This window comes from Elephantulus edwardii, unplaced genomic scaffold (genome assembly GCF_000299155.1).
Source record: "Elephantulus edwardii isolate Elephantulus edwardi_28Jun2011 unplaced genomic scaffold, EleEdw1.0 scaffold00201, whole genome shotgun sequence".
Taxonomy (NCBI): domain Eukaryota; kingdom Metazoa; phylum Chordata; class Mammalia; order Macroscelidea; family Macroscelididae; genus Elephantulus; species Elephantulus edwardii.
This window is the reverse complement of record NW_006399951.1, coordinates 2,338,187-2,364,047: the sequence shown is the minus strand read 5'-3', so window position 1 is coordinate 2,364,047 and position 25,861 is coordinate 2,338,187. Positions and strand designations below refer to the sequence as shown.

Below are 25,861 nucleotides of genomic sequence, written 5' to 3'. Positions count from 1 at the left end.
CATTTTAAGTCTTTAAGCTGACTTCTTTGCTCTTTAGCATTTTGAAGAAGTCTTTGCCAGTAGATTTCCCCACCGCAACACATCTTTTGATTTCCTGACTGTGACTACTATGGGTGCTGACTGTCGTCCCAAGTTAAATCAAATTGTTGACAACTTTAATCTTTATCTATCAGAATGCCGCCTATTGGTCCACTGGTAAGGACTTTTGTTTTCTTGATGTAATTGTAAATCCCTCAAATCCCACCTGCCCAAGTCCAATTCTCATCTTCCCCGTGGAGAAAAAACACTCTTTTCCTGCGTTGGTCCTTTTGTTTACTTACCAATGTTGCCTTTAAAATCAAAGCCCATATTATAGCTTCTTCAAATGTCAAGTGAACACTAAGTCTTTTAACGACTTTCCCTCATGAATGCCTCTCTAATCTGGTTCTTCCTACACACCTTCCTTTGAGGAAAGAAAACATTTCATAATGGAAAGGTCTTTCAAGTAGTATCCTTCTCTCTGGCATCGCTCTCTGTAATGCAGCCTATAAATGGTCAAACTTAGCTTTAGTATAAATATGATTCTGCCATTCCTCCACAAAAATAATGAATACACTCTGAATTACCAACAGAAGAAAGATCACTGCATTTAAGGAGTTTCTTTCACTCAATTAGAGCACTGATCACATCTGGAGGTGGTGATCTCATGGCAATATTTCTCTTACAAGTCTATATTACCAGAACCAAGACTTCACACACAAGGTGTGCAACACAACATGAATTTTTACTATTATTGTATAGTTTTTTCATTCGTTACTTATGGTAGACGTGCACAAAGTGTCACACCTGCAAATAAAATTTTTATTTCAAACTCTGTAGTAGTCTTGATAAAAAGGAGGTCTGGTAACAAAATGATTAAATATTTATTGGTAGCAATAAGGCTAATGGTTCAATACCAGTCAGCGGCTCTATGGGAGGAAGACCTGCAGACTCAATTCTAGAAAAGATTAAAAGCCAAGAGAATCCTATAGGGAAGTTCTACTCAATTAAATGAGGTTGTTATGAGTGAGATGTGCACCCCTCAAGCACTTTCTTCAATAATATGCTCTCCAGTGAAAAAGTAAAGATGCAAATCTATCACAATTCATGGAGTGATAACATGCTTGACAACTATCAAAGGTGCCAACAGGTTAGCCTACTAAATGACTAAAACTGAACTACATGGAGGTTAAATTAAAATCAAAGCAGTTGAGAATTTCTGAGAAGTGTAATACAGGCCTTTCTTTTTTCAGGTTAGACACACTGAGGTCTATGAGAGTTAAATGAGGTTTCCAATGCCTTCTGTCACTAAGGGGGCTCTGGTGGCCTAAAGGTAAGAGGCAGCACTACAATCCCAAAGATACATGGTTCAAATCCATGGTAGAAAGATGAGCAATCTCTTCCTTGTGATTTACTGCCTCTGAAAACCCGCTGGAGAGTCAGCTATTGGTTGGCTTCCAATCTGACAGCAAACAACATGTCACCAAGAAAAGATAGATCTCCCAACTTCTAGCTCAAGGCATTTTCCACAGAAAAAAGGAAAAATAATAAACTTTCATAAATGTGACTACTAGCTGAAGTCCAAACAGAAAAGTAATGTCATGAGTGAAATACAAAGCCATGGGCATGCGGCAACTGCAAGTTCACTGGGACAGTGATGTGTCTGAAACTTACTCTGTTGGAGTCATCGGCGTCCTCCTCATTGATGGAGCTGGAAGGGGAAGGTGTTGCTGATTTGCTTGCAGGAGGTGAAGGAGATGTATGGGGTACACTGGTCCCTCCCAAATTCAATCCCAACTGGGCACTGAGCTGAGACTGGTTGATGGTGGTGAGCTGGGCAGGAGGCATGACCCCAGAGCGAGTAGCGTCAGTCATGTGGACGATGGACCGCATAATCAGGGAGGGATCCTGCCGGTACTGGGAAACTTGTGTGTGACTCTGGTCCTTAAAAGGCAACAGCAAAAGGAAAACGGTTTTAGTTTATAACAGTACCAACGACCTTCTGAATAATGTTGTCGATTTTTACACAGGTGTGCTACCATCTGTCACTGTGTTGCTGGACCACTGAAAATGAGGCCACCAGTATTTCAAATATTCAACTATTGACAGGGTCACCCACAGTGGTCAGGCTTCAGGGGTACTTTCCAACTGAAACAGACTGGGAATAAAGCGCCAGTGCTCTAAAAATTAACCAATGAGAATGTTAAGAATCACGCTCGGTGGTCCCAACAATGGACATGAACACGAAGTTGGCCCACGACCATGCAGTGTCGTACTTCTGTTAGGCACAAGGTCACCTTGAGTGAGAGCCAATTTGATGGTATCTAACAAAACAGATGGACTTAACCTACTGTCATTTTTGTTTCTGACAAAATACAGCCAGGACACTCCTTAGAATAAAGGATGGCGCACCTTTACCTCAGATGCTTTGTTCAAGCTATTTAAAGTGTGGCATCAGGATTGGAGGAAGACGCATTAACAACCTATGATATGCAGATGACACAACCCTGCTTGCTGAAACTAAGGAAGATCTGAAGTTCTTGCTGCAAAAGGGACTATAGTCTGCAATATGGATTGAAGCTCAACATCAAGAAGATAAAGATTCTCACCACTGGGCCAACTGGTAGCAACATATTAGATGGAGAAGAGATTGAGGTTGGTAACAATTACAGCTTGCTAGGAGTCACAATCAACACTTGGATTTCCATTCATTCATTGTGGGACATTTTCCTCCCCTCCCCCCACTTCCTGCCCCCCCCCCCCAGTTTGCTCTTAACACCAGCAATCAGGAAGTCAAAAGACAAATAAATTGCATTGGGAAAATCTGCTGTCATAGATCTCTCCGAGTGCTGAAGAGCAATGATGTCAGTCTAGATACAAAGGTGCGCATAATCCAGGCCATGGTCTTCTCAATTACTTGTTATGCTCCAGGGAGTTGGACAATGGCTAAGGACGACAGAAGAAGACTAGATGCCTTCAAGTTGTGGTGCTGGAAAAGAGTCTTGAACATACCATGGACCTCCAAGAAAACAAAAAGGTCTATCTTGGAGAGGGTGAAACCAAGTCTATCCTTGGAGGCTAGGAATCTGAAGCTCTACCTCACTTACTTTGACCAGGAGAGACCGGCACTTGGAGAATGGCATCATGCTCAGAAGGGTGGACAGATAATGCAGGAGAGGGAGACCCCAGATGAGGTGGATTGATATAGTAACTGGGGCCATGGGGGTTGGTGTGTCACAATTAGTGAGACTGGCTCAGGACAGGGCTGCTGTACATAGGGTCACTATGCATCGCAGGTGCATAAAATACTATGACAGGTTTAGAAGCAGAAGTGGCATCCACTTCCTAAATAAAATGTCTCTGGAAACTATGAACTTTGATAAGCATCGATACTTGTAGAGGGGCTTCAGGTTTTTTGTTCATAGGTTCGCTATGAGTCATGCTCGACTTGTAACAATCCCTGGAAGGATCTCATGCTTGGTAAAGTTGAGAGTCAGCAAAGAAGAGAATGATTCCCAACACGATGGATTGGTGCAGTGGCTGAAGTAGTAGGGTGAGACACAGAAGTAACCGTGAGGCTGCTGCGGGGCCAGGCCATACACACCTTGTTCCGCTGTACACAGGGCAGCTGAGGCAGGACTGACAGACACATGGCAACAGGTAACGATAGTTTTGTACTCAGCTCTGTGAGAGAAGGAAGGCTTTCTTCATCTCATCCTTCCAGGCATGTGGATGACATTCAGTGAGGATGGGTTGAAGAAGTAGAGTGTTTTGGTTTCACAAAGCAAACATCTATTTGCTACCGGGCACCCTCTCAGTGAAACCCTTGGGGGCGAACCAGAGGACATTCCAATTCAGAATTATAACGTCAACAGACTCTGGAACTCAATCAGCATTTTTTGGATGGATAGCCCTTTTTTAAAAAACCTCCTTGGTTTTGTTTTGATCTATAGAACATGATTCAATGCAGTAAGAGATTTTTAAAATGATGCATTAAGAAGCAGTAGAAATATTCAGAATTAATGTTCAGTAAAAGCAACTAAAGGGGACTCTGGTAGCTTAGTGGGAAAGAACTGCACCGCCAAACCAAAGGTATGCAGTTCAAATCCACCAGCTGTCCCGCAGAAGGATGGGCAATCTCCTCCCATGCAAGTTGCTGCTTCTGAAAACCCACTGGAGTGTCAGCTGTGGGTTGGTTCTGACGCTACAGTACATAACAACAACAACAACAACAACAAAGGTGATGACAAGGAGCCTAGCCTAGTGGAAGAAGCTGCACTAAAATCTCAAAGACACACAGTTCAAATCCACCAGCTGCTCTGCAGGCGAAGGATAGGCAATCTTCTCCCATGTGATTAAACTGCCTCTGAAAACTCGGGTAAGGGTTGGTCTGACTTGACAGCACACAACAACAACAAATGTGACTACAGTTACATCCATGCTCACCTTCTCCATTTTCGGTATAGTCATAAAAAAGGTTTTCAGTCATTGCTCTTGTTTTATTTCCAAAGCATGAAAAAAAAAAAGGATGATTTTCCAATGACTTAACGACATTTTTTTTTTTTTTTAAAAAAAAAGGATGATTTTCCAATGACTTAACGACATCATTTAAAATGAGCCTGTGAATTTTACTGGAACAAATTTATGTCATACAACTCAACTCACTTTTATCAAGTCAGAACTGACTCACAGCTGACCCAAAATGGGTTTTCAGAAGCTGTAAATTGCATGGGGAATACTGATCATCTCCCTCTCATGGAGCAGCCGCTGGATTTGAACTGCCTGCCTTCACGTTGGCAGCATAACTCTTTTCCCTCTGGACCACCAGAACTCCCTCTTGTCACACAGTGACCATGATTTGATTTTATATATACATCTATGAATTCTCCACTCTTCTTTTTTTTGTCTTTTTATAAAGGTTTATTTTTCTCCTCAAAGAAACAAAATTATTTGTAATCATTAAATTAAAACATTGGGTTCCTTGATACGAAATATATCAAATTTAAAAATTCAATGTCATCAAGTCAGAAATATCTCATAGCTGACCTTACATAAGAATATACATCTGTCAATAGGAAACTGGCTGAATAAACTATAATCTTGCCATACCACAAAGTAAGATGATGCTTTAAAAAATAATGAATTAGATTGTTATGTATTGACCTAGAGCAGGATTTCTCACCTCTGGCTCTGTTAACATTTTGGGCCAGATATTTCTTTGTTAGAGGGAGTCTCTGTTTCTGTATCTCTCTCTCTCTGTGTGTGTGTGTGTGTGTGTGTGTGTGTATTTGTGTGTGTGTGTGTGTATTTGTGTGTGCGCGCGCACATGTGCACGCACCTTACGCCTTAGAGGAAGTTCAGCAGTATCCTTGACCTTCACCTAGTAGACGCCACACACACCCCCGCCCCCCAGCCCCTGCTTGGCCCATGGCAACCAACATGCCTCTAGACATTTCTGACTAGCCCTTGGAGGGCGAAACTGCTCAGAGTGGAGAACGGCTAGCCCAAAGTGATGTCCAAAACTCAAAACAGACCCTCCAGCGAGTTTACTAAACTCTAAACTGCTCAGATGAAGACTGCCCATATTTCTTCTGAGGGGCTGCTGGTGGATTTGAATCACCACAAAGTCGCTGCTTTGGGGGTAGTTTAACCTCACACATAGTAGACCACCAGAGCTCCCTTAATTGGAGACACTGTAAGTAGGGGAAAAGTTATAAAAATGATTCTAGAACTTTCTGCTCCTTGTTGATCAACAGAAAGCCCTCTCTTCTCGTGCAGCCTCAGCTGCATCCCTGAGACAAGATGGTAAAAGTCAGAGTAAATGGATTTGGCCACATTGGATGACTGGTCACCAGGGCTGCTTTTAACTCTGACAAAGCAGATGCTGTTGCCATCAATTACCCCTTCCTTGACCTCAACTACAAAGTCTATATGTTCCGGTATGATTTCAGCCACAGCCAGCTCAATGGCACCGTCAAGACTGAGAATGGGAAGCTGGACATCAATGGGAAAGCTGTCACTATCTTCCAGGTGTGAGACCCCATCCCGCCAACATCAAATGGGGTGATGCTGGTGCTGAGTATGTTGTAGTGTCTACTAACATCTACACCACATTGGAGAAGGCTGAGGCTCTCCCGATGGGTGGTGCCATATGTGTAATCATCTCTACTCCTTCTACCTATGCCCCCATGTTTGCTATGGGCGTGAACTAGGACAACTCTCTCAAGATCGTCAGTAATGCTTCCTGTACCACCAACTGTTTGGCCCCCTTGGCCAACGCCACTGAGGTACTCATGACCATAGTCCATGCTATCACTTCCATGCAGAAGACTGTGGACCTCTGTAAAGCTGTGGCGTGGTGACCATGGAGTTGCCCAAAATATCATCCCTGCATCTACTGGTGCTGCCGAGGCCACGGATATGGTCATCCTGAGGCTGAACGGGAAACTTACTTGCAGGGATTTCTGTGTCTCCACCCTCAATGTGTCAGTCATGGATCTGACCTCCCACCTCCCACATGGAGAAAGTTGCCAAATATTATGACCTCAAGAAGATAATAAAGAAGTTATCAGAAGGGTACCTAAAGGGCATCCTGGGGTACACTGATGACTAGGTTTGTTCCCGTGGCTTTAATAGACACGTGGGTTTAATTTTTATCTTTGATGCTGAATGACCTGAATGACCACTTTATCAAACTCACTGCTTGGTATGACAATGAATTTGTCTACAGGAACAGGGTGGTCGATCTGACGGATCACATGACCTCCAAAGAATAAAAGCCCCCTAACTACCAGCCCCAGCAATAACACTAGATGAGAGATCCTCAACTATTGGCAAGTTCTTGCTCTAACTCGATTCCTCTACACACTAAGACTCACAGCTTTGACACAGTTTCCATCCCGTCCCCTTGAGAAAGAGGAGGGACTTAGTGCATCCACCTTGTAATGTTGTACCAATAAAGTACATCATACTCAGAAAAAAATGGGGAAAAATTGTACAGTATAACCTCTTTTGTTGGGAGCAGGGAGAAAGAGGCAAACCCTAACTATTAACAGGTCAAAGGTTCAATGTACCCTCTGCTCCTGACTCAAAGGTTGACAGTTCAAGTGTACCTGAAAAGAAAAGCCTGGTGATTTGCTTATACCCCAAAGCATCCACCGAAAACTCCACGGTGCACAGTGCAACTCTGCAACAATCAGAAGAATGTCTCCTCAGACCTGGTGATGGTTAGTGGTGACAATGGGGCGAGTCTGGAAGACTGCAGAGGGGAGCCGCCTCACTCGTACACCTGCTTATCGTTTTGACATGACTGGAAACAAAATGCACAACAACAAACGTCCTCTATCAGAAACCACCAAGAGGAAGTAAACTGTCAGGCTTTTCTTTTCCTTGTTGTTGCGTTGTTAAGTGTCACTGAGTCACAGACAACTCATAGTGACCCCGTGAACGAAAGACCCGATGACTTGTATAACTTTCATCCTTTCTCCATGTTCATAGAGTTTCCTGGGTGTAAGCTATTTTGGAAGTGGATGCCATTCCTGCTTCCAAGATTGTTTTAATCGGGAAGCTCCATCAAACACCGTCCACCATGGGTAACCATTATCATATTTGACACATCAGTGTTACAATGTTCAGCATCTCAGCAACCACAAGTTACCTCTGTACAGCAAATGGACAGACCAGTGCTATACCACTTAGAAGACTGTTTGACCAAAAACAATTAGAACCAGGTCTGAGGGCCACAGACTAACATCACACACTTTTGGTTTCTTTTCCTTATTTATTAATAATTTCTAAATTATGTGGGCTCTCTAGGGAAACACGTCACACATCAGAACAATCCCACCCTTCTTGGTAATTGTCAACACTCTCTTCCATTGTTCCTAAAATATTCCATTCCATTGATAGGCATCCTTCTGCAGATGCTGGTGGAGTCATTGGCGTCCACTATAGAGCTGACAGAGCTGGAGAGGGAGGCAGCTGCTGACTTGCTGACTGCTGGAGGTGAAACCTTTTACCATAATAGGGCAATGCTCTCAGTTTGTCCTAATATTTTTTTATTGACATTCTACTACATTTATCTATTTCTCCTAAAAAAACCCCTGTGAGCTGTCTTGTCCACTCTTCCAGCCTTTTCAGGCCCCACCACTGCTCATCTATGTCACTTCCTGCCCCCAAGCATTAGCGATTTTATGCTCCATATACCTTCTCCAGAAAAATGTTTGCAAGTTCTTCTGGCTTACTTAAATCGAGATGTTCTAAAGTTATCTACAAATCATTCCCAGTGCACACTGATAGAGTTTAAATTTCACTGCACAAGAATGACGTGGTCCACCTGCACGACCATGGCATATGATAATCAGATTTATGCACTTTCTCATTACCAGACATGTTACTCTGTTGTCTTTTTTACAATGAAAAATGGCACATGCAGATGTGTGATGAATTCACCTAACAATATCAACATTCCAGAAGGATCTTCCGGCCAAAAGCAAGCCCTTGTAACTCTATGACTTCTCTCTGCATTCCCTCCACAATGTATGCTTTCATTCTGGACTTGATTGCCTAACAGTTTTCACTGACATAAGTTTCAGTTTACTAAAAAGAGCCTGTGTGCTTACGAGTTCCCTACCTGATTGATGTAATTAAAAGCTCAACTATTAATTGAAAGGTTCGCGGCTCAAGCCCACTCAGGAGCACTTCAGGAAACAGGACTGGAGGCCTGCTTCTGAAAGGTCATGGAACCAAGGCTGCAGGTCTGCTTCTGAAAGGCCACGGAACCAGGTCTGGAGGTCCGCTTCTGAAAGGTCATGGAACCAGGACTGGAGGTCCGCTTCTGAAAGGTCATGGCCTGAACAATCCAACAGAGCACGTCTATTGTGTGCACCTGGGGCCACAGGAGTCAGAATCCACTCCACCCTAAATCGCAATCGTGTGCTTATCACACGTGTGGCTGCATTTGTGGTAAGGTTTACATGGTGTTACTAACAGCATCCTTTAATAGTGGACGTTCACTCTCTGCATTAAATGCTGTTGTTGTGACCGTCCACAGGAGAAGGATGGGGCGGTCTGCTTCCATAAAGGCTGCAGCCTTGGAAATGCTGCTGGCCGGTTCTCTGCCCTTGTGGGAGGATGAGAGAGAATGCACTCAAAGACAACAGCTTCGTTTGGTTCTTAGGGAAGAAGAATTCTGCTAGCCACCTGCTCTTTGGGGATTCCTCAAGAGAAAACCTGATCTAGGAAGACATGGAGGAAACGTACAATGAAGTGCAAGAGGGGGAGAGAGAGAGAAGCAGGCTATGGGCTTCCATCACCACTGAGTCATTTTAGCAGGTCTAAAAAATTGAGAAGTCATTAGAGCAGTGGGCTGAATAGGCAAGGAGAGACGGGAAGGGACCAGATCCTTAATGTAGGGACATTAGGGTTGCTTCCCAGGGGAGATGTTTATTAAGTGAAGTAGGCAGAGTAGAAGTTAACTAAGCCAGAAAGACAGAAGGTGCATCTCATGTAGAGAGTATCATGTGCAAAGGCTGGAGACTAAGACTACCAGAGGCCAGTGTCCCTCCCAGAAGCAGGTAAGGCCAGGCTAGAGAGGCCAGTGATAAACACACCACAGCAGTCTATTCTGGGAATTCTGGATTTAATCCAGTGTGGAAGGAAGTCATTGAAAGTTTAAAAGCTAGGTCTATCCCGTGCAGTTATATATCCCAAAAAATACTAAGTGAACAAACCTCACAGACAGCCCATCTAAGTCAACTGTGGAAACTTTAGTTTCATTTAAAAGCACAGGCACAGTCTAATGCTCCCACCTCTATTTTGAAGAGTACCCAAGGATCAGGTTTTGCAATCACAGAAAGTCCTTCAAAATGAGCTGGCTAAAAACTCAATACCAATGAAGGAATTTTTCTTTTACTTTTCAAAGAGAAGAGTGAACTGGGGGTTGGGCAGGGAGAAAAGGGCAACAATGAATGAATGGAAATCCAAAATCTCTGTAAATGTTCATTGAAATGAATAAAAAAATTTAAAACAACAACAACAAAAAACCCCAAACAAACTCCTAAACCCAATCCACAGTTATCAAGTTGCTAGGAACTCCCAGCAACCAACCCTCCACTGAGTTTTCAAGACTGTAACTCTTAATGGGAGGAAACTGTCCACCTCTCTCCTCAGGAGCAGCAGTTGGTGGATTTAAACCTGTGACCTTTTGGTTAGCACCTCAACACAGACTGTGCTATCTTATTTGGGCAGTTGTATTAGGTGTCACTGAGCCAAATACAACTCATAGCAACCTATGAACTGATCCGAACCTTACCCGATCCTGAGCTATCTTCACCATCTCTGATATTCTTGGGCCCATTTTTACAGCATCTGAGTCAATTCATCTGCTCGAGGGTCCTCCTCTCTTTCTCTAACCCTCCACCTTCCACAGCATGATATCTTTTCCCAAGACAGGCCCCTCCTAACAAAATGCTCTAAGTATGTGTGATGAAGTTTCACCATCCTTGCCTCTAAGGAGCACCAAGGTTACACTTCCTCTAAACTAGACTTATTCTTTAAAAAAAATTCAAATAAAAAATTACACTAGTCTATTTACAACATTCTAATACATTGTTTTTGAGAACACATTCTTCCAATTTCCCTCCCCCCTCCCCCCATCAAATTGTACAACTCCATGATTAATTCCCCCCTCCCCCTGCACATCCTCATCCCTCTACTTCCACCCTCTCCCACCCCTCTTGGATCCCTATACTCATTCTACAATAATAGTTTTATACAATATTTATATTTGTGTCCCTCCCAAGTTAGGTAATAATTTACAAACTCATTGTTCCTGCATGCTGCGTAGTATTCCATTGGGTGACTTATTTGTTCTTTTGGAAGTCCACAGAATATTCCACGGTGCTTGAAAGGCTCTGGTAGGAACAGGCCTGCACTCTACTTACTGATGTACATCCAATCCATGTGAGACTCTGTAGAGCCTTGGGTGGTATGTGTGTTAAGGGTGAGAGTTGCCCAGCGGAGGCTACCTTCTGATGAAAGAGCCTCTGTCTTTTTTGAAATCAAGGACGAGGGATCTATAGCAGTGGCTTCTATTGTTCTTTAAGTCATCTAAGTCCAGTCTATTATTGAACATCCATTATCAAGTGAACGTTTAAAATCAAAATCATATTATACTAAAAAATTAAACTTCCTACCACTGGCATAAATGGAAAAATCACAATCTCTCGCCATCTGTGATAAGCACAATACCAAATAAAGGAAATACGATCTTTAATGTCTGCCCAAATATGGACCTCCTTGGCTCCCACTGTGGCTCCGAGCTCCGCTTTCTCTTGTTTGGAAAAGGGCAAAAAAGAATCAGAGAGAAGCGAACGGAGCCCTGGCATCTTCTCTTTGACTTAGTCAAGACTGAGAGAGAAGTGAAAGGTGGAAAACTCCCTCACTGTGTAGATCCCTGACGTGTTATGTCAGCATATCCACATATTATCTTGAGGAGAGAGACAGGCTGGGGGTTTGGGAGAATGTGGATATAGTTTGATATTTTCCTTTAGTAAAAAACGCCCTCAACTCCTTCCTGCCTTGTTGTTCATCTCCGTGTGCAGAGGGAAATGACCGCACGGAGTTTCCAAACCTTGCCAGGCATCACTGTGCTGGAGCCGTGGCCCTCTTGAGGCCTCTGAAATTGTTGTCCTCTGCCAGGGACACTCTCTCTTCTAGCTTAGCTGGTCCCCACCCTTTCTATACACCACTTCTACTAGCCCAGGTATTAACCGTTGTACAACCAAAGGCCTCCCTGCTCCTTGACTCTACAAGACCAAATGATTTCTACTCATTCCTTCAGGCATGGAGAAAGGACCATCCTCTTACAATACATGACTCCCTTCTCTTTAAGGTCCATGATCACACTTAGTGCTGATCTTAGAAAACAGCACCTGCTATGTTTTCCATTTCCTTTTGTTGTAAGATATAAGCTTTCAAACTCATCCTTGGTACCAGCAGTCAAGAAATCAAAAGACATATCACATGGGGAAAATCTGCTGTCAGGGACCTCTCCAAAGTGCAGAAGAGTAAGATAGTCAGCTTAAAGATTAAGGTGTGCCATGGTCTATTTAATAGTTTATAATGCATCTGAAAGACAATGACTAAGGATGTCAGAAGAAGCAATACCTTTGATTTATGGTGCTGGAGAAGAGTATGGACTATCCCATGGACTTCCAAAAGAAAAAGCAAGATTGTCCTAAAAGAGGTACAATCAGGGTGGTCCCTGTCCAGGATGGGGAAGCTTTGTCTCACATACTTTGGGTGTGTGTTAGGAAAGGCCAGTCCTTGGAGAAGGCCCTCATGCTTGGAAAGGTGGAGGGAGGGTCAGTGCAGGAGAAGACAACCATCAACAGAATGGATTGACATCGTGACTATAACAATGGCTCAAGTATGTTGGAGATGGTAAGGACGGCACAGCACAGGGCTCGGTTCAGATCTGTTTTCAGAAGGTTGCTAAGAGCTGACTGGATGGCACATAACAACAACAACAGTATGTAATCCAGTGTAATTGTTGCTCTATCTACATTTTAAAAATAACTACTCTAACTATCCAATGTAAGGTTTTCATAATGAAAGCGGGCATACCCTTAAGAAGACACCCAAACATATTAAAGGATGTAATGAAATACATTTTACTCTAACAGATTATTTTTTTTAAAAAATCATTTGTTTCTTGAGAACTAGAGTAATTAAATAATAATCTGTAATGAAATCACTTTGTACTTACAAATATGAGGGTAGAATTTTAAGTTCAGGCCAATAATTATATGCTCAATTATTCAGTTATCACCAAGAGTAATATTAAAATCTTATTTCTGAATTAACAACAATCAGTCAAGAGTTACACATAACTATTATTGACGCCTTTGAGCTGTGGTGTCAGAGAAGAGCACTGCACATCCCATGGATGCCCAAGAAAATGAACAGATATGTCTTGGGGAGGGTGCAGCCAGAGTGCTCTCTGGAGGCAAGAATGGTAAGGCTTCGCCTCCCATACTTAGGACATACTGCTAGGAAGTGCTAGTCCTTGGAGAGGAACATGATGTTAGGAAGGGTGGAGGGTCGGCAAAGGAGAGGAAGACCATGAACCAGGTGGACTGACAAGGTGACTGCTGCAATGGGCTCCTGTGTGTCAAAAAATGTAAGGATGGCGCAGGACAGGACTGGGTTCAGATCTTTTGTTCATACGGTGGCTATGAGTCATACTCGACTCGATGGCACCTAACAACAACCACAACATTATAGTCCTAACTCTGGTGGCTTAGTGGTAAGGAATTACACAGCCAATCCAGGATTCAAATCCTCAGGAGAAAGAGGGGCAATATCCCCCACTGTTAGAGGGTCAGCTCTGAGATGGGTCCCACTTGAGAGTATACAGGAACAAATCCCAAACAAACACCATGATGCCAAACACATACTCCTGATAATTACAGACCTGCATACCACAAATGACATAGATATTCACTAAAAGTCACAACAAAATAGATCATTTCTGCTTAAGTACTCTGTTGTCGTTGTGTATCACTGAGTATGTATTTGGCATAATAGTATTTGTGGAGCAGTTGGCAGATTTGAACTGCGTGCCTTTGGGATTGCAGCACAGATTCTTACCATTAGGCTACCAGGGCTCCCTAAGTACTCAGGAGCAAAATCAAATTTCCCTAAACAGGAACTTTGGCTGAAAAAGAATTATTCCTAAGGTTAAAGTTTCTTAGCAAAGTAACATTTTCAGGAGTTGATAATCAATAATTAGTAGTCTATGAATATACCCTATAAAGTCTTTGTTTTACCAAGAAGTCTCCTTCATGTTTATTTTATTTCTTAATTAGCAACAATCAATCACAAGTTATACAAAACTGTTACAGTCCTAACTCTGGTGGCTTATGATAATTGACTTGATTGTAAACTACAATTTTAAAACAGGATTCCACTTTTATAGCTTTTCATACTTTATTAAACCTACTCCTCCATGGCATCAGGAAGACTCATCAACAACCTGCGTTATGCAGATGACACAACCTTGCTTGCTGAAACTGAGGAGAACCTGAAGCACTTGCTGTAGAAGGTCAAGTATGGATTGAAACTCAACATCAAGAAGACAAAGATTCTCACCACTGGGCCAATTGACAGCATCATCAAAGTGGAAAAGAGATTGAGGTTGTTAATAATTACAGCTTGCTTGGCTCAACAATCAACACTCTAGGTACGAGCAGTCAGGAAATCAAAAGACAAATGGCACTGGGAAAATCTGCTGTCAGGGACCTCTCCAGAGTACCAAAAAGCAACAATGTCAGTCTAAAGACTTAGGTGTGCCTCATCCAGGCCCCGGTCTTCGTAATCACTTGCTATGCATCAAAGAGCTGTACAATAACTAAGGATGATAGAAGAATAGATGCCTTCGAGTTGTGGTTCTGGAGAAGAGTCTTGAATATACCATGGACCAGCAAGAAAACAAACAGATCTGTCTTGTAGAGGGTGAAACCAAATTTCTCCCTGGAGGCTAGGATTTTGAAGCTCCATCTCACATAATTTGAGCACATGACCAGGAGAGACTAGTCCTTGGAGACGGGTATCATTCTCAGAACGGTGGAGGAATGGCGCTGGAGAGGAAGACCCCAGATGAGAAGGATTGATAATGAGGATTAGTGTGTTGGAATCGGAGACTGGCTCAGGACTGCTGTACACAGAGCTGCTGTACACAGGTTCACTATAGGTCACAGGCGACTCCATGGCACATAACAACAACAGCAACAACTACCAAGATATGATCTTAATAACAAGTAAGCTTTCACTTCCAATATCCATGTTATTCACTACAAAAATCCCTGCGTCCCAGCCTTACAGAACTCAGTAGAGCTGCCCCTTGGAGCTGAAGCTAATTGTCACATTTCTCTCTCCTGTGAGGAGAAGCTCGTAAGTCAGAACTGGCAACTTTGTAGGTATCAACTACGTACTTTAATCACTGTGCCACTGGGGTTTCCCATCATTCATTTATCTATTCAACCATAAAAACATTAACTGAAAGACCATAAATGCCAAGACCACTACCATTGCAGACCTCAGGATGACAATGAATGTGAAGAGTAAGGTCATCGCCTTGGGAGAGCTTATATTCCTGTAGGGAGAAAACAGGCTGTACACTGGCCAAGAAGATCCTTTCAAATGGTGACCAGTGCTGTGAGCAGAGAGAAAAAGGATGACTGTGTGGACAGTAACTCCCCCCATTCTAAAAACCCCTTAGTCCAACATACCTACAAGACTTGAGAGCAGCACCTCAAGCTGGTCCACGCAGCACAATTCATGACAGCCAGCCCAAGGGGAAACAACGGACGTGTCCATAAACAAAATATGGTCAACACGTGGCATCGAACAACTACAGAAGGAAACTAAATGATACATACTACCATGTGAATGATCTCTGAAACCTGAGTGAAAGAAGTTGGCCACAAAAGACAAATATTGTTATTTGAAATAGCAAGGTTAGGCATAAAGATCATGCGTTATTTATTACAGGGACTGAGCTGTGGTGCTGGAGAAGAGTATTTAATATACCATCGACTTCTAAGAGAATGAACAGGTTCATCCTAACCAGGCTTCTCCTTGGAGGCAAGAATTCTGAAGCTCCGTCTGACATACTTTGGACATGTTGCAAGGAGGGACCTGTCCTTGGAGAGGGACATCATGTTTGAGACGGTGAAGGGACAGCGCAGGAGAGAAAGACCCTTGATGAGATGGATTGATTCAGTGACTGCGGTAATGGGGATAGGCGTGTCAAAGACAATAAGATTGGCACAGGATAGAGCAGGGTTTAGGGCTGTTGTACATAGGGTCACTATAAGTCGCAGGTGACTCGATGGCACATAACAACAAAAACAATAACAACTAGGATGATAAAGCTGGATTAATGGATGCTGCAGTTCTGCTTGGGCTGATAAAAAAAGCTTGGAATAAACAGTAATGATGGTTGCACAATATTCTGGACATCGTGATGCCACTGAAAAGTGGCTACAGTGACAAACTGTCTTTATTTGCCACAAAAAAAATGTAAATGTTTTAATTTCTTGAAGCATCATGCCAATTTCATTCAGGAATCTGAGTGACATAAAAAGGTGTCTGTAGCATCCCTGAACTACTGGTGAATACTGGGGACTCACCACCGACGATGATGCGTGTGAAACACAAGACGTGGAGCAATGAGCCGTGGCATAGCTTTCTCATCATATAGCCTCCTGTTGTTATCCGATGATGGCCAGGAGATTCTGTGCCCAAGCCCACATCAACTGCACAACCTTAAAGACAATGCCCATGTGTTTCGGGGCCAGCACACATTTATAGTTTTAATTTTTAACTCTGTACAATACATAGCAAGGGCCCTGGTGATGCGGTGGTTAAGCCACTAACCAAAGTTCAACAGCCACTCCACAGGACGGAGATGGGGCAGGATGCTTCTGTGAAGATTCATAGCCTTGGAAACTTTGTGGGCACCAAGTCTACCTTCTCGTAAAGGGTCGGTATGAGCCATGATTTGAATAAAAGGAAATGGGTTTGGTATTGTTCTGGAGCTATTTGATCTACAGAGAAAGCCAGCTCATAAAAATATCTGTGGCCTGGGCCTTTCTGGTAGACAAATGTCACTGCATAGTAACAGCTAAATTACAGCTGAGTTTTGACAATGAACATCTGTGAGGCAGCTATTGAACTCATTGAAGTTCTGTATGATAATGGTGAAGACAGCAGAAATCAAGGAAACCATTTTACTGTGGATATAATCAGTCTCCAATGATTAAAATCCTCCAGAGAGCACATAGTAGGTGCTCAGTAAACATCTGCTAAGAGTTAATGTGGTTTCAGTTTTATCAATTTACACTCTGAACAGACTGATCCTCCGTTGAAAACTAGCGTTCTGCTTATCAGTCAGTCTTTCTTTATTGCTAACATACAACAAAATACTTTCGGCCATTACTTGATCAAAAGTAAATACTACTTGAATATTCACCCTATTTTTATGAGAAATTGTTGGTCTCCCCCAGTGATTAAATGATAATCATCCTGCAGGAATCACTCCGGAGCCTTATTGACAACAGCAATGAACACGTTCATAACAGTAATAAGGGCTTGTTTTAATAGAATGTTCCACACATTAAACACATTAATGACCCATGAAATAACTGTTTTATCTGTAACACCTTAAACAACACTGCTAAACAATGTATTAATTGAGAGTCTGCTATTACTCGCAATGTAAGATTTTCTTAAGTATAAAAAATGGCATAAAGTTATTTTATTAAAACAAATAACTCAACTTCAAAATTACAGCCAAACCAAGTGGCTGTAAAACTCTTAAAACACCCCTGGTAGTTTTAGATATATGATTTTAATAAAGTCCTATTTTCCTTATAAAAAATGATTATATGTTTAGATTATTATTTAAGAGTCTAGTAATTATTTTAAAAGCTTATGATTCTTTTTTCTCCCTGCTGTATGTGTTTTCTACAAGATTTCTTTTCTCTCTTTCCTTAACATGTACAGAAACCACCCTACTCATGAGGACCTCCCTTCCTACAATCCCTTTCAAATTTCTACAAGTACATTAGATATGACAAGAGTACCAGTATAGCATTTTCTGTAAATATGTGCTAACACAATTAATACCAAAGCAATATCAAACAGAAACTGCCAGCCCTCTAAACATGAAATATAATGGATGGAGGAAAAATGTGTGGGTTATCAGTATGTGTTTTAGAAATTTTCTTTTAGGGGGCATACAAAAATATCAGACTAGAGACAATTATTTTACCGTCTGTTTCTTAGACATCAAAGAGAATTTTGAAATTCATCAAAGCTAACCTTCTGTTATGTACAACAGGCTAAGCTGAAAAGAATGTTAACAAGTTCAATTTTCATTCAATCAGCACTACTGCTCTCTGAAATGTTTCATTGCAGGAAAGAAATAAAAATAATCTATATGGTAATTATGAGGATGAATCCCCCAGTAACTTTCAGCTACATGAAAGGTCAGTTCTATTCAAGATATTTTATCAGTCCCCTGCACATACTCCTGTCCTGTCATTTTAAATCTGAACAGCATTTTATTTTCCCATTTACAGCTACCTGCAGAATTAAGTACTTAAGCCAAATAAGAAAAAAAAAAAAAAGAAAGAAATGTTGAATGCTGGCAAAGGCTATAATAGCATGGAGATAAATCGTTCAGCTGCTCTCTCTCAAGCCTCTGGGGCCGCAGATTTTTCTTCTCCTGGTGCACTGTGGGTATTCAAAACTTGTTCAACATGATTTCATTTCATTTCAGGCACTGCCTGAGAAAACTAAATTACAGAATCAATCATACAGAAGGTCAGAGTGAGACTTCATTACAAGTATTGCATGCTTGCATGAATATCTTTCATTTATGACTGACCCAATATGTCACAATAGCTGTCTAGTAAAAATAATCCACTTTCTGAAATTGATGTACTACTGATGTCAATGCTACTCAGCAGGTTGGGCAGATTATAGAGAGGTGTTAAAAAAAAGAAAAAGGAAAAGAAAGAAAGAAAGAAAAGAGCCCTGGGGAGTACACCTTGTAGATTTTTTTTGAATTGTAATCTTTTGTAGATTAAAATAATTGCCAGATGATCATCTAAACTGATCACTCACAGAGGTAATGGATTTTTTTTTTCTCAAACCAAAATAAATGGTTGATTTCAACTGGCCAACCACATCCTGTTTTAAAATATACTGATCCATAACAAGCAAATCAAGTTGTTCTTTGAAGTCACAAATGCATGGCCCTTCAATTTTTCAGCAATTCGCCTTTGAAAACAGGGCATATATTTGCATATTTTGGAATGGGAATGCTAAGAGTTGGAATCTTTTCTCTCTAACCCCCCCCCACATTTTTGTTGTGTTCTGTTTTTAAACATAATGGCATGAGTTCAAAAGAAACATGTTACGCTTGTTGTCAACAATGCAGCTCATCAGTAATGTAAGGAACTGTCACTCTTTCTACAAGAAAAAACCACTGAGGCTCCGAAGGAGAGGTGGTTCACTACAATCCACACAGGCTGCTCCTCTGCCTAATAGTCTTAAGTCACAGCAGCAATCCTTAACCATCGGTCGCATTCATTTGGATAATGAAACTTTTGACTTGCCTAAGGTATGATCTGGTGCACACCAAGAAGATAAATGCATGATGTATACAGGATTATTTATTCTTTTTTTGGTGACCTTCCTAAGGGAAATCTCAGATGAGTCTTGCTGTGGAGTATTATGATGTAGCCAGTCAACTCATACCCGGAGGGAGACATAGAAGAACCTTGACATAACCTATTTTTAACCATGCCTCTGGCGATTCTGAATTCAAGTTTATAGGTGAACATGTCAGGTAGTGCACAGAACAAAGCCAACGACACATTGTATTCATCATAATTCTGTCCCAGTACATTTTCTCCCCCCTCCCAACATTTGTGATTTAAAATCCCATGACAATTTTACAAGGTGAAATTCTACTAGAATCTTCAACCAGATTAGTGTGTTTCAAATCCAAACAAAGAGCCTCTGGTTCAGTAAAACTTCAAAAAGGCACCAACAAATATGCCGAGCTTCATGTGAATATCATGACAACAGGCTGCACTTAGCTCAAGTACCTATACTTTTAAAAATCAATGAAATAATTCAACTGTCTTAGTGATTAGCAATACATTACAAGAGAAGCATTAAAAATTGAGTCCTCTTCCCCAGTGCCAGCCAGTGAAAGCATTGTTCTTTAAGTGTATGTGAATATCATAATTATTTTATGATTCCATCTTTAGTTCTTTCCAATATAGTAAATTCAATTGACCATGAAATGAAATTTCATAGTCAAAATGCCTCCTTTACACTTTTTTATAGCAGCAATAACAGTTTTATAGCTTTAAGGCAAGGTAATTCATCAGATGTTTAATTTAAAGGCAGATTCTTATATGATTAATAAATATTTACCAATTTAATAAAGTGCACATTTTAGCATACATTATATGGTCTTTTAACGATTTCCCCAACTTCAACTAGCCTCCCCGAGCGTCTCTGAAAAGCAAGAGACATGTGGCAACCTCCCTTGGTGACTAAACATCCTTTTAATCTTTATTATTTTCTAGATACCACACAGTAAGTGTGACTGGGGGGGGGGGCAAAAGCCTCCATTCTAGTGTCAAAGGGACAAAAGATGGAAAAAGCTCAGAGGAAACAATTATTTGCGATGAGAAGGCAAATGCTTATGGCTACTTAACGGCCACCTCTCAATTGTTTACCACATTCTTTTCTGATCAAAAAAGCAAAAATGCCAGCCCTGATGTTTAGCTCAAACACAAAAGATGAGAGGCAAAGAAAATGATGTTGCCACAATCCTATTCGGAAAAGTAATCTCATATTTCAGAGAGCACACTGAATCTCGGCACTGTTAATCGACTTCATATTTTGCCATCATCCGCTGCTCTCTGGGGAATTAACAACTGAAACCAGTAAACATCACTAGCATGATCGTAATGTGCAGAGAAATATGTAAACAAGCCATAGGATTTGTTTTTTGTTAAATCAACACATCTGTTTCATTTTACCACTGTTAAAAAAAAAAAAAAAGCAAAAAACAAAAACCCAAACAAAAAAAAAACTCCTATAAACCATTAATCTTGTTTTAAAATGTCTGCTTAATAATTCACCCAGATAGACACAAATGCAAGCAAACAAACAATTCCAGGAGAAGAGTTTAAAAAAGACTTAAGTAGATTTACTCTAGTGGATGCTAAGTATAATTGCACACTCAGAAAAATGGAACCAAAATTATTGCATTAGTAAGCTCAGCTCCCTGGAGCGCCGCATTCAATGTTTATGACAATAAATAACACAATTAGGTGTATCTCACAAAATAACCTGCTCTGTATTTTCCTCTGCTGGGTATAAGTGATGTTTCCCCTTTCCTTTGTATCACTGTCTGATATTTCACCTGAGGCTAAGCACAAGGTATGTTTCATGAATGGGAAGGACTGAGACACGTGATAAGGACTAGTAAAGTAGGCTCAAGCACACAGTGTTGTGCTAAAATCAATGGCATGGAAAGACACAGGCTGACTCCACACCAATAAATGAGATTGTTACAACTCATTTCAATTAAGGAGGATCTTATTGGTCCAAGACTTATGGCCTCTTTCGTGTGACTGTCAACCAATGAATGTCCCCTTGCTCAATATCTGTGGAACAGACCATCGACTATGTGCATGTTCAAATGGAAGCTACAGAAAATGACGACAAATCCCTAAGAACCAAAATCTGACTTTGAGTCTGTACCACCTGAATTTAAAAATAATCTCTGGAAGAAGTTTGAGCTCATGAACACTAATGAACAAAAACCATACGAGCTGTGGGAAGACATCAAGAATATCATTCATTGAAAAAAAAAAAAAGAAAGGATCATTCACTGAATGGAAATCCAAGTTTTCTTTAAACTCTCATTAAAATATCAATAATAAGAAAATCTGAGGAAAGTATCATTCATGAAGAATGCAAAAGACAGACTACAAAGACAGAAGAAAAGATTGAGATAGATGTCGGAAGAGACTCTGAATACTGCACTCGAGTGGTAAGAAGCCAAAGCAAATGGAAGAAATCAGATGTTAAGAAGCTGGACAGAGCATTTCGAAACTCAGCTTGGGAAGGCAAAGCAAACCATTATAATAAAATGCGCAAATAGCTGGCATCGTAAGATCAAAAGCGACAAACACTGAGCTTTTCTCAAGCTGAAGGCACTGAAGAATAAATTAAAGACTTGGGTTGCAAGAATTTAAAGATTGTATGGGCAGAATACTGAATGATCTAGGAAGCCTCAAAAGAAGATAGCAAGAATACACAAAGTCACTGTACCAAAGGACGTGGTCAATGCAGAAGAATTTAATAAAACAACATATGACCAAGAAGTGATGGGGATGAAGGAATAAGTTTAAGCTGTTCTGAAGGAATTGGCAAACAACAAAACTTCAGGAATTGATGAAATATCAACTGACATATTTCAATAAACAGATGCAGCCATAGACATGCTTCCCAGGTTGTTCCAAAAAATCTGGAAACAGTTACCTGGTCAAACTGACTGGAAGAGATCCATATTTATTCACATTCCCAAAAAGGGTGATCCAACAGAGTGTGGAAATTATTGAATATCACTAATTCACATGCAAGCAAAATCCTGTTGAAGATTATCCAAAAATGACGAAAACTGCCAGAAATACAGGCTGGGTTTAGAAGAGGCTGTGGCACTATGGACATCACTGCCAATATCAGATGAATCTAGGCTGAAAGCAAAAAGTACCAGAAGAATGTCTATTTATGTTTTACTGACTATGCAAAGACATTTGACTGTGTGGTTCACAACCGTGAAAAGAACAGAAATCCAGAACACCTGATTGCACTCATGCAAAACTTAGACCAGGAAGCAGCCATCTGAACAGAGCAAGGAAATACTTTATGGTTTAAAAATCAAGAAAGGAGTCTGTCAAGTAGGGTTGGATCTGATCTATGTATCCTACCCTTTCAATCTAAACATGAAACAGACCATTTGAGAGGTTGGGCTTTAAAGAGGAGGAATGTGACACTAGAATTAGAGGAAGACTCATCAACATGTTATGCGCAGTGACACAACCTTGCTTGTTGAAACTGAAGAGGATTCTGAGGCATTTGCTGCAGAAGGTCAAGAAATGTCGTCTTCAATGTCGTTGCAGCTCAACATCAAGAAAACAAAGATTCTCACCACTGGGTCAACTGGCAACATCATGACAAATGGAGAAGAGACCGAGATTGTCAACAATTTCAGCTTGCTTGGATCCACGATCAACACCCTTCATACCTGCAGTCAGGAAACCAAAAGATGAGCTACACTGGAAAAGTTTCCTGTCAGAGACCTCTCTAAAGCACCGAAAAGCACCAATGTCATTCTAGAGAATAAGGTGCATCTGATCCTGGCCACGGTCTTCACAATTACTTGCTATGCATCAGAGAGCTGGACAATGCCTAAGAATGATGGAAGGAGAATTGACGCCTTTGAGTTGTGGTGCTGGAGAAGAGTATTGAACATACCACGAACTGCCAAGAGAACAAACAGGTCTGTTCTGGAGAGCATGAAGACAAGGATTTTGATGCTCCCTCTCAGATACTTTGAGCATGCTGCCAGGAAGGACCAGTTCTTGGAGAAGACCACCAGACTTGGAAGACTGAAGGTGCTTCCTCCTGGATGAGATGGACTGACACAGTCACTGTGGCAATGGGAGCAGGTGTGTCGGAGACTGTGAGATTGGCTCAAGATCAGGTCAGGTTCCAAGCTGGTGTTTGCAAGGTCCTACGAGTCAGTCACAGACAACTTCTCAACACGTAATAACAAATGGTATAAGACATAACAAGCCACAGGCCTGTGGGTTCTCAGAGCCACTGTGAGAAATGCAAGATGTTAACACTTTTAAGAAAGATATGTGGTACTTACCATGTGCAACCCACTACTGGGAAGAACACCATCTTGTTCCACGAGATTTCTTGAGATTGTAATGGAAGGAAGATCCAGGCTTTGAGGTGGAAACTGGGGTGTGAATTCACTTCCCTGGGAAGGCAGAGGGTCACTGAGGCCTTGAAAGGGTAGCAGTACATCGGGCATGCCCAGGGCAGGGTCTGATTCTGGAGGAGGCGTAATGGGTGGGATTTCAAACTCCTCATCCCCAAGGCTTGGCGTATGGAATGTCTGCTAAGAGAGAGAAAATACAGATGTCGTCTTTATATTTGTGAGGGAAGAGCTTTGCATGTAAACACTATATATCTACGCCAAGTATTTATTTCTTAAATGCAACATTTTAAACAGATTTTCATATATAAAGTTTTGTTGATCATTCTGATTAAAGATTTAAGTCTCATTATCATATGGTTTTAATGGAGTATCAGTATTAACAGTTTTTTAATGCGTACTTAATTAGCAACATCTGTCTTTGTTGTTTCTTGGAGCATCAGCGACATCAGATTTGGCTATATAACAAATTGCCACTTTATTGACATGCTTGTGAATGGCTTACATTATCTGCATGCTTCATAAAACGCCGGTGATTTTGTGGTACACACACAACATTAAGCCAGAAGTGAACATATTTATTTATTTATTTTTGCTACAACATATAAAATGTGCAATATTAAATTTGTGTATGTTTTCTTTTCATTTTCTTACTGGTATATTCCCAAGTGCAATGAATGTGTTTATGAAAACCAGTACTGTTTGTAACATAACATTTATACTACAATTAACATTGCTTCTATGTAAAGGAGGGAGCTCTGGTAGCCTAGTGGAAAGAAGCTGAACTGCAATCCCAAAGGCACAAGGTTTAAATCCACCAGCTGCTCAGCAGAAGGAGAGGCAAGTGCCTCCCATGCAATTCACTTCCTCTGAACCCCTACCCCACCCCAGAGGGTTGACTACTGAGGGTTTGTCCTGACTCGAGAACATACAACAACAACAATATCCTAAAAGGTACCAGTGCTTTTATTCAGCTACAAGGGCAGTGTTTTCTTTTACAGGAACACTTAGTATATATTCCTCTGAACATTTCCTCCCTGATTTCATACGCATGAGTACAGAGCCGGATAGTTATACTAAGCACTATGGTGTCGCTCATTCACTTGGGAAAACACTATTTCTCACAATCCAAATCTTAAGGCATTCTGGTTTTCTTACAATGCTACTTAGATTCTTAAAGACAGTGTTTTAAATGTACTGATGCATATCAGGACTTGCCTGGCCCAAACACACTGACCCTTTTTTCTTAAATGCTTTACCATTTGGGAAAAGGGGAAGTTGGGGGGTAGTAGAGGTTGAGGTGTAAAATATTTGGTGGGGTAAAGGAGGTGGAGGTGGGTACTCAGATAGGTTCCAGGTTTGCGTTCATTTATTATGTACAGTATTTGAAAGAATGATTTGGTGCCAGATTATTTCAATCTGCTACTATCATCAGCTAGAGAATATATAGTTAGGAGATGAAAATCAAGGATACCACAGCTTAGTACCTACTGGAGAAAAAATAGAAACAAACTCAAAAGGAAAAATGTTTTGTGCGGTTTTTTTTGTTTTTGTTTTTTTTCTAGTACCTACAATCTGTCGGCTGTCATTACTTGTAATTCACCAGAAAGAAAAAAGGCACTGAGAGGCTGTGGTTGGACAATCAAACATCTTGAAATTTTAAGCAAATGTAATAGACTAAAAGATATCACAGTATAATAAAAGACACGAAGACAGGAGCTAAGTGTGAGATTTTTCTTACACGCCTATTTTAATAGTGACCCTCAAAGATGTCAACTTCTTACTGTGACACTGAATTCGCAAACACAAAGGGATGAATTGGCCACAAATGTGGTTGGCTAATGAACGTAACCCTAAGGCAGCATTCACCGTTATTTTGGCACTAATGTGGTCTAGTAACAGATGCAACTGTAATTTGTGACTCATTTGCTACCCCATTACTGCTTAATGAAATCTAACATATCACATTAACAATACGGATAAACACTCATTCTTGATATGTGGCATTTGGCTGTTTTCATTACCACTGTAATTAACACTTGAAATATTATTTCAATAAATATTTAAGGTACTTTAAAAAAAATGGTCATGGTAACCATGACACAGATTGAAAACAGGAAGTATACGTGTGAATTTCAAATCTAGAACACCCTAGTCCCTGTAGTGTTATCCACAGGGCAATCGCCATGTGAAGGGAACTGGCTTCAAGCACAACTTACACTTTTTAGCATT

General features: G+C 41.0%; 1 protein-coding gene across 2 annotated transcripts in view; it reads right to left on the bottom strand.

Moving 5' to 3' along the window:
- TOX3 (TOX high mobility group box family member 3) overlaps window positions 1–25,861 on the bottom strand; it is a 129,290-nt gene that overhangs the window by 12,102 nt on the left and 91,327 nt on the right. The window contains exons 3-4 of one of the 2 annotated variants that reach the window (XM_006897102.1): window positions 23,558–23,812; window positions 1,693–1,962 (exon numbers count right to left, since the gene is read on the bottom strand). In XM_006897102.1, the coding sequence (XP_006897164.1) occupies window positions 1,693–1,962; window positions 23,558–23,812 (525 nt within the window). The remainder of the gene's footprint in view (window positions 1–1,692; window positions 1,963–23,557; window positions 23,813–25,861) is intronic. The other variant, XM_006897103.1, reaches the window with a different exon arrangement.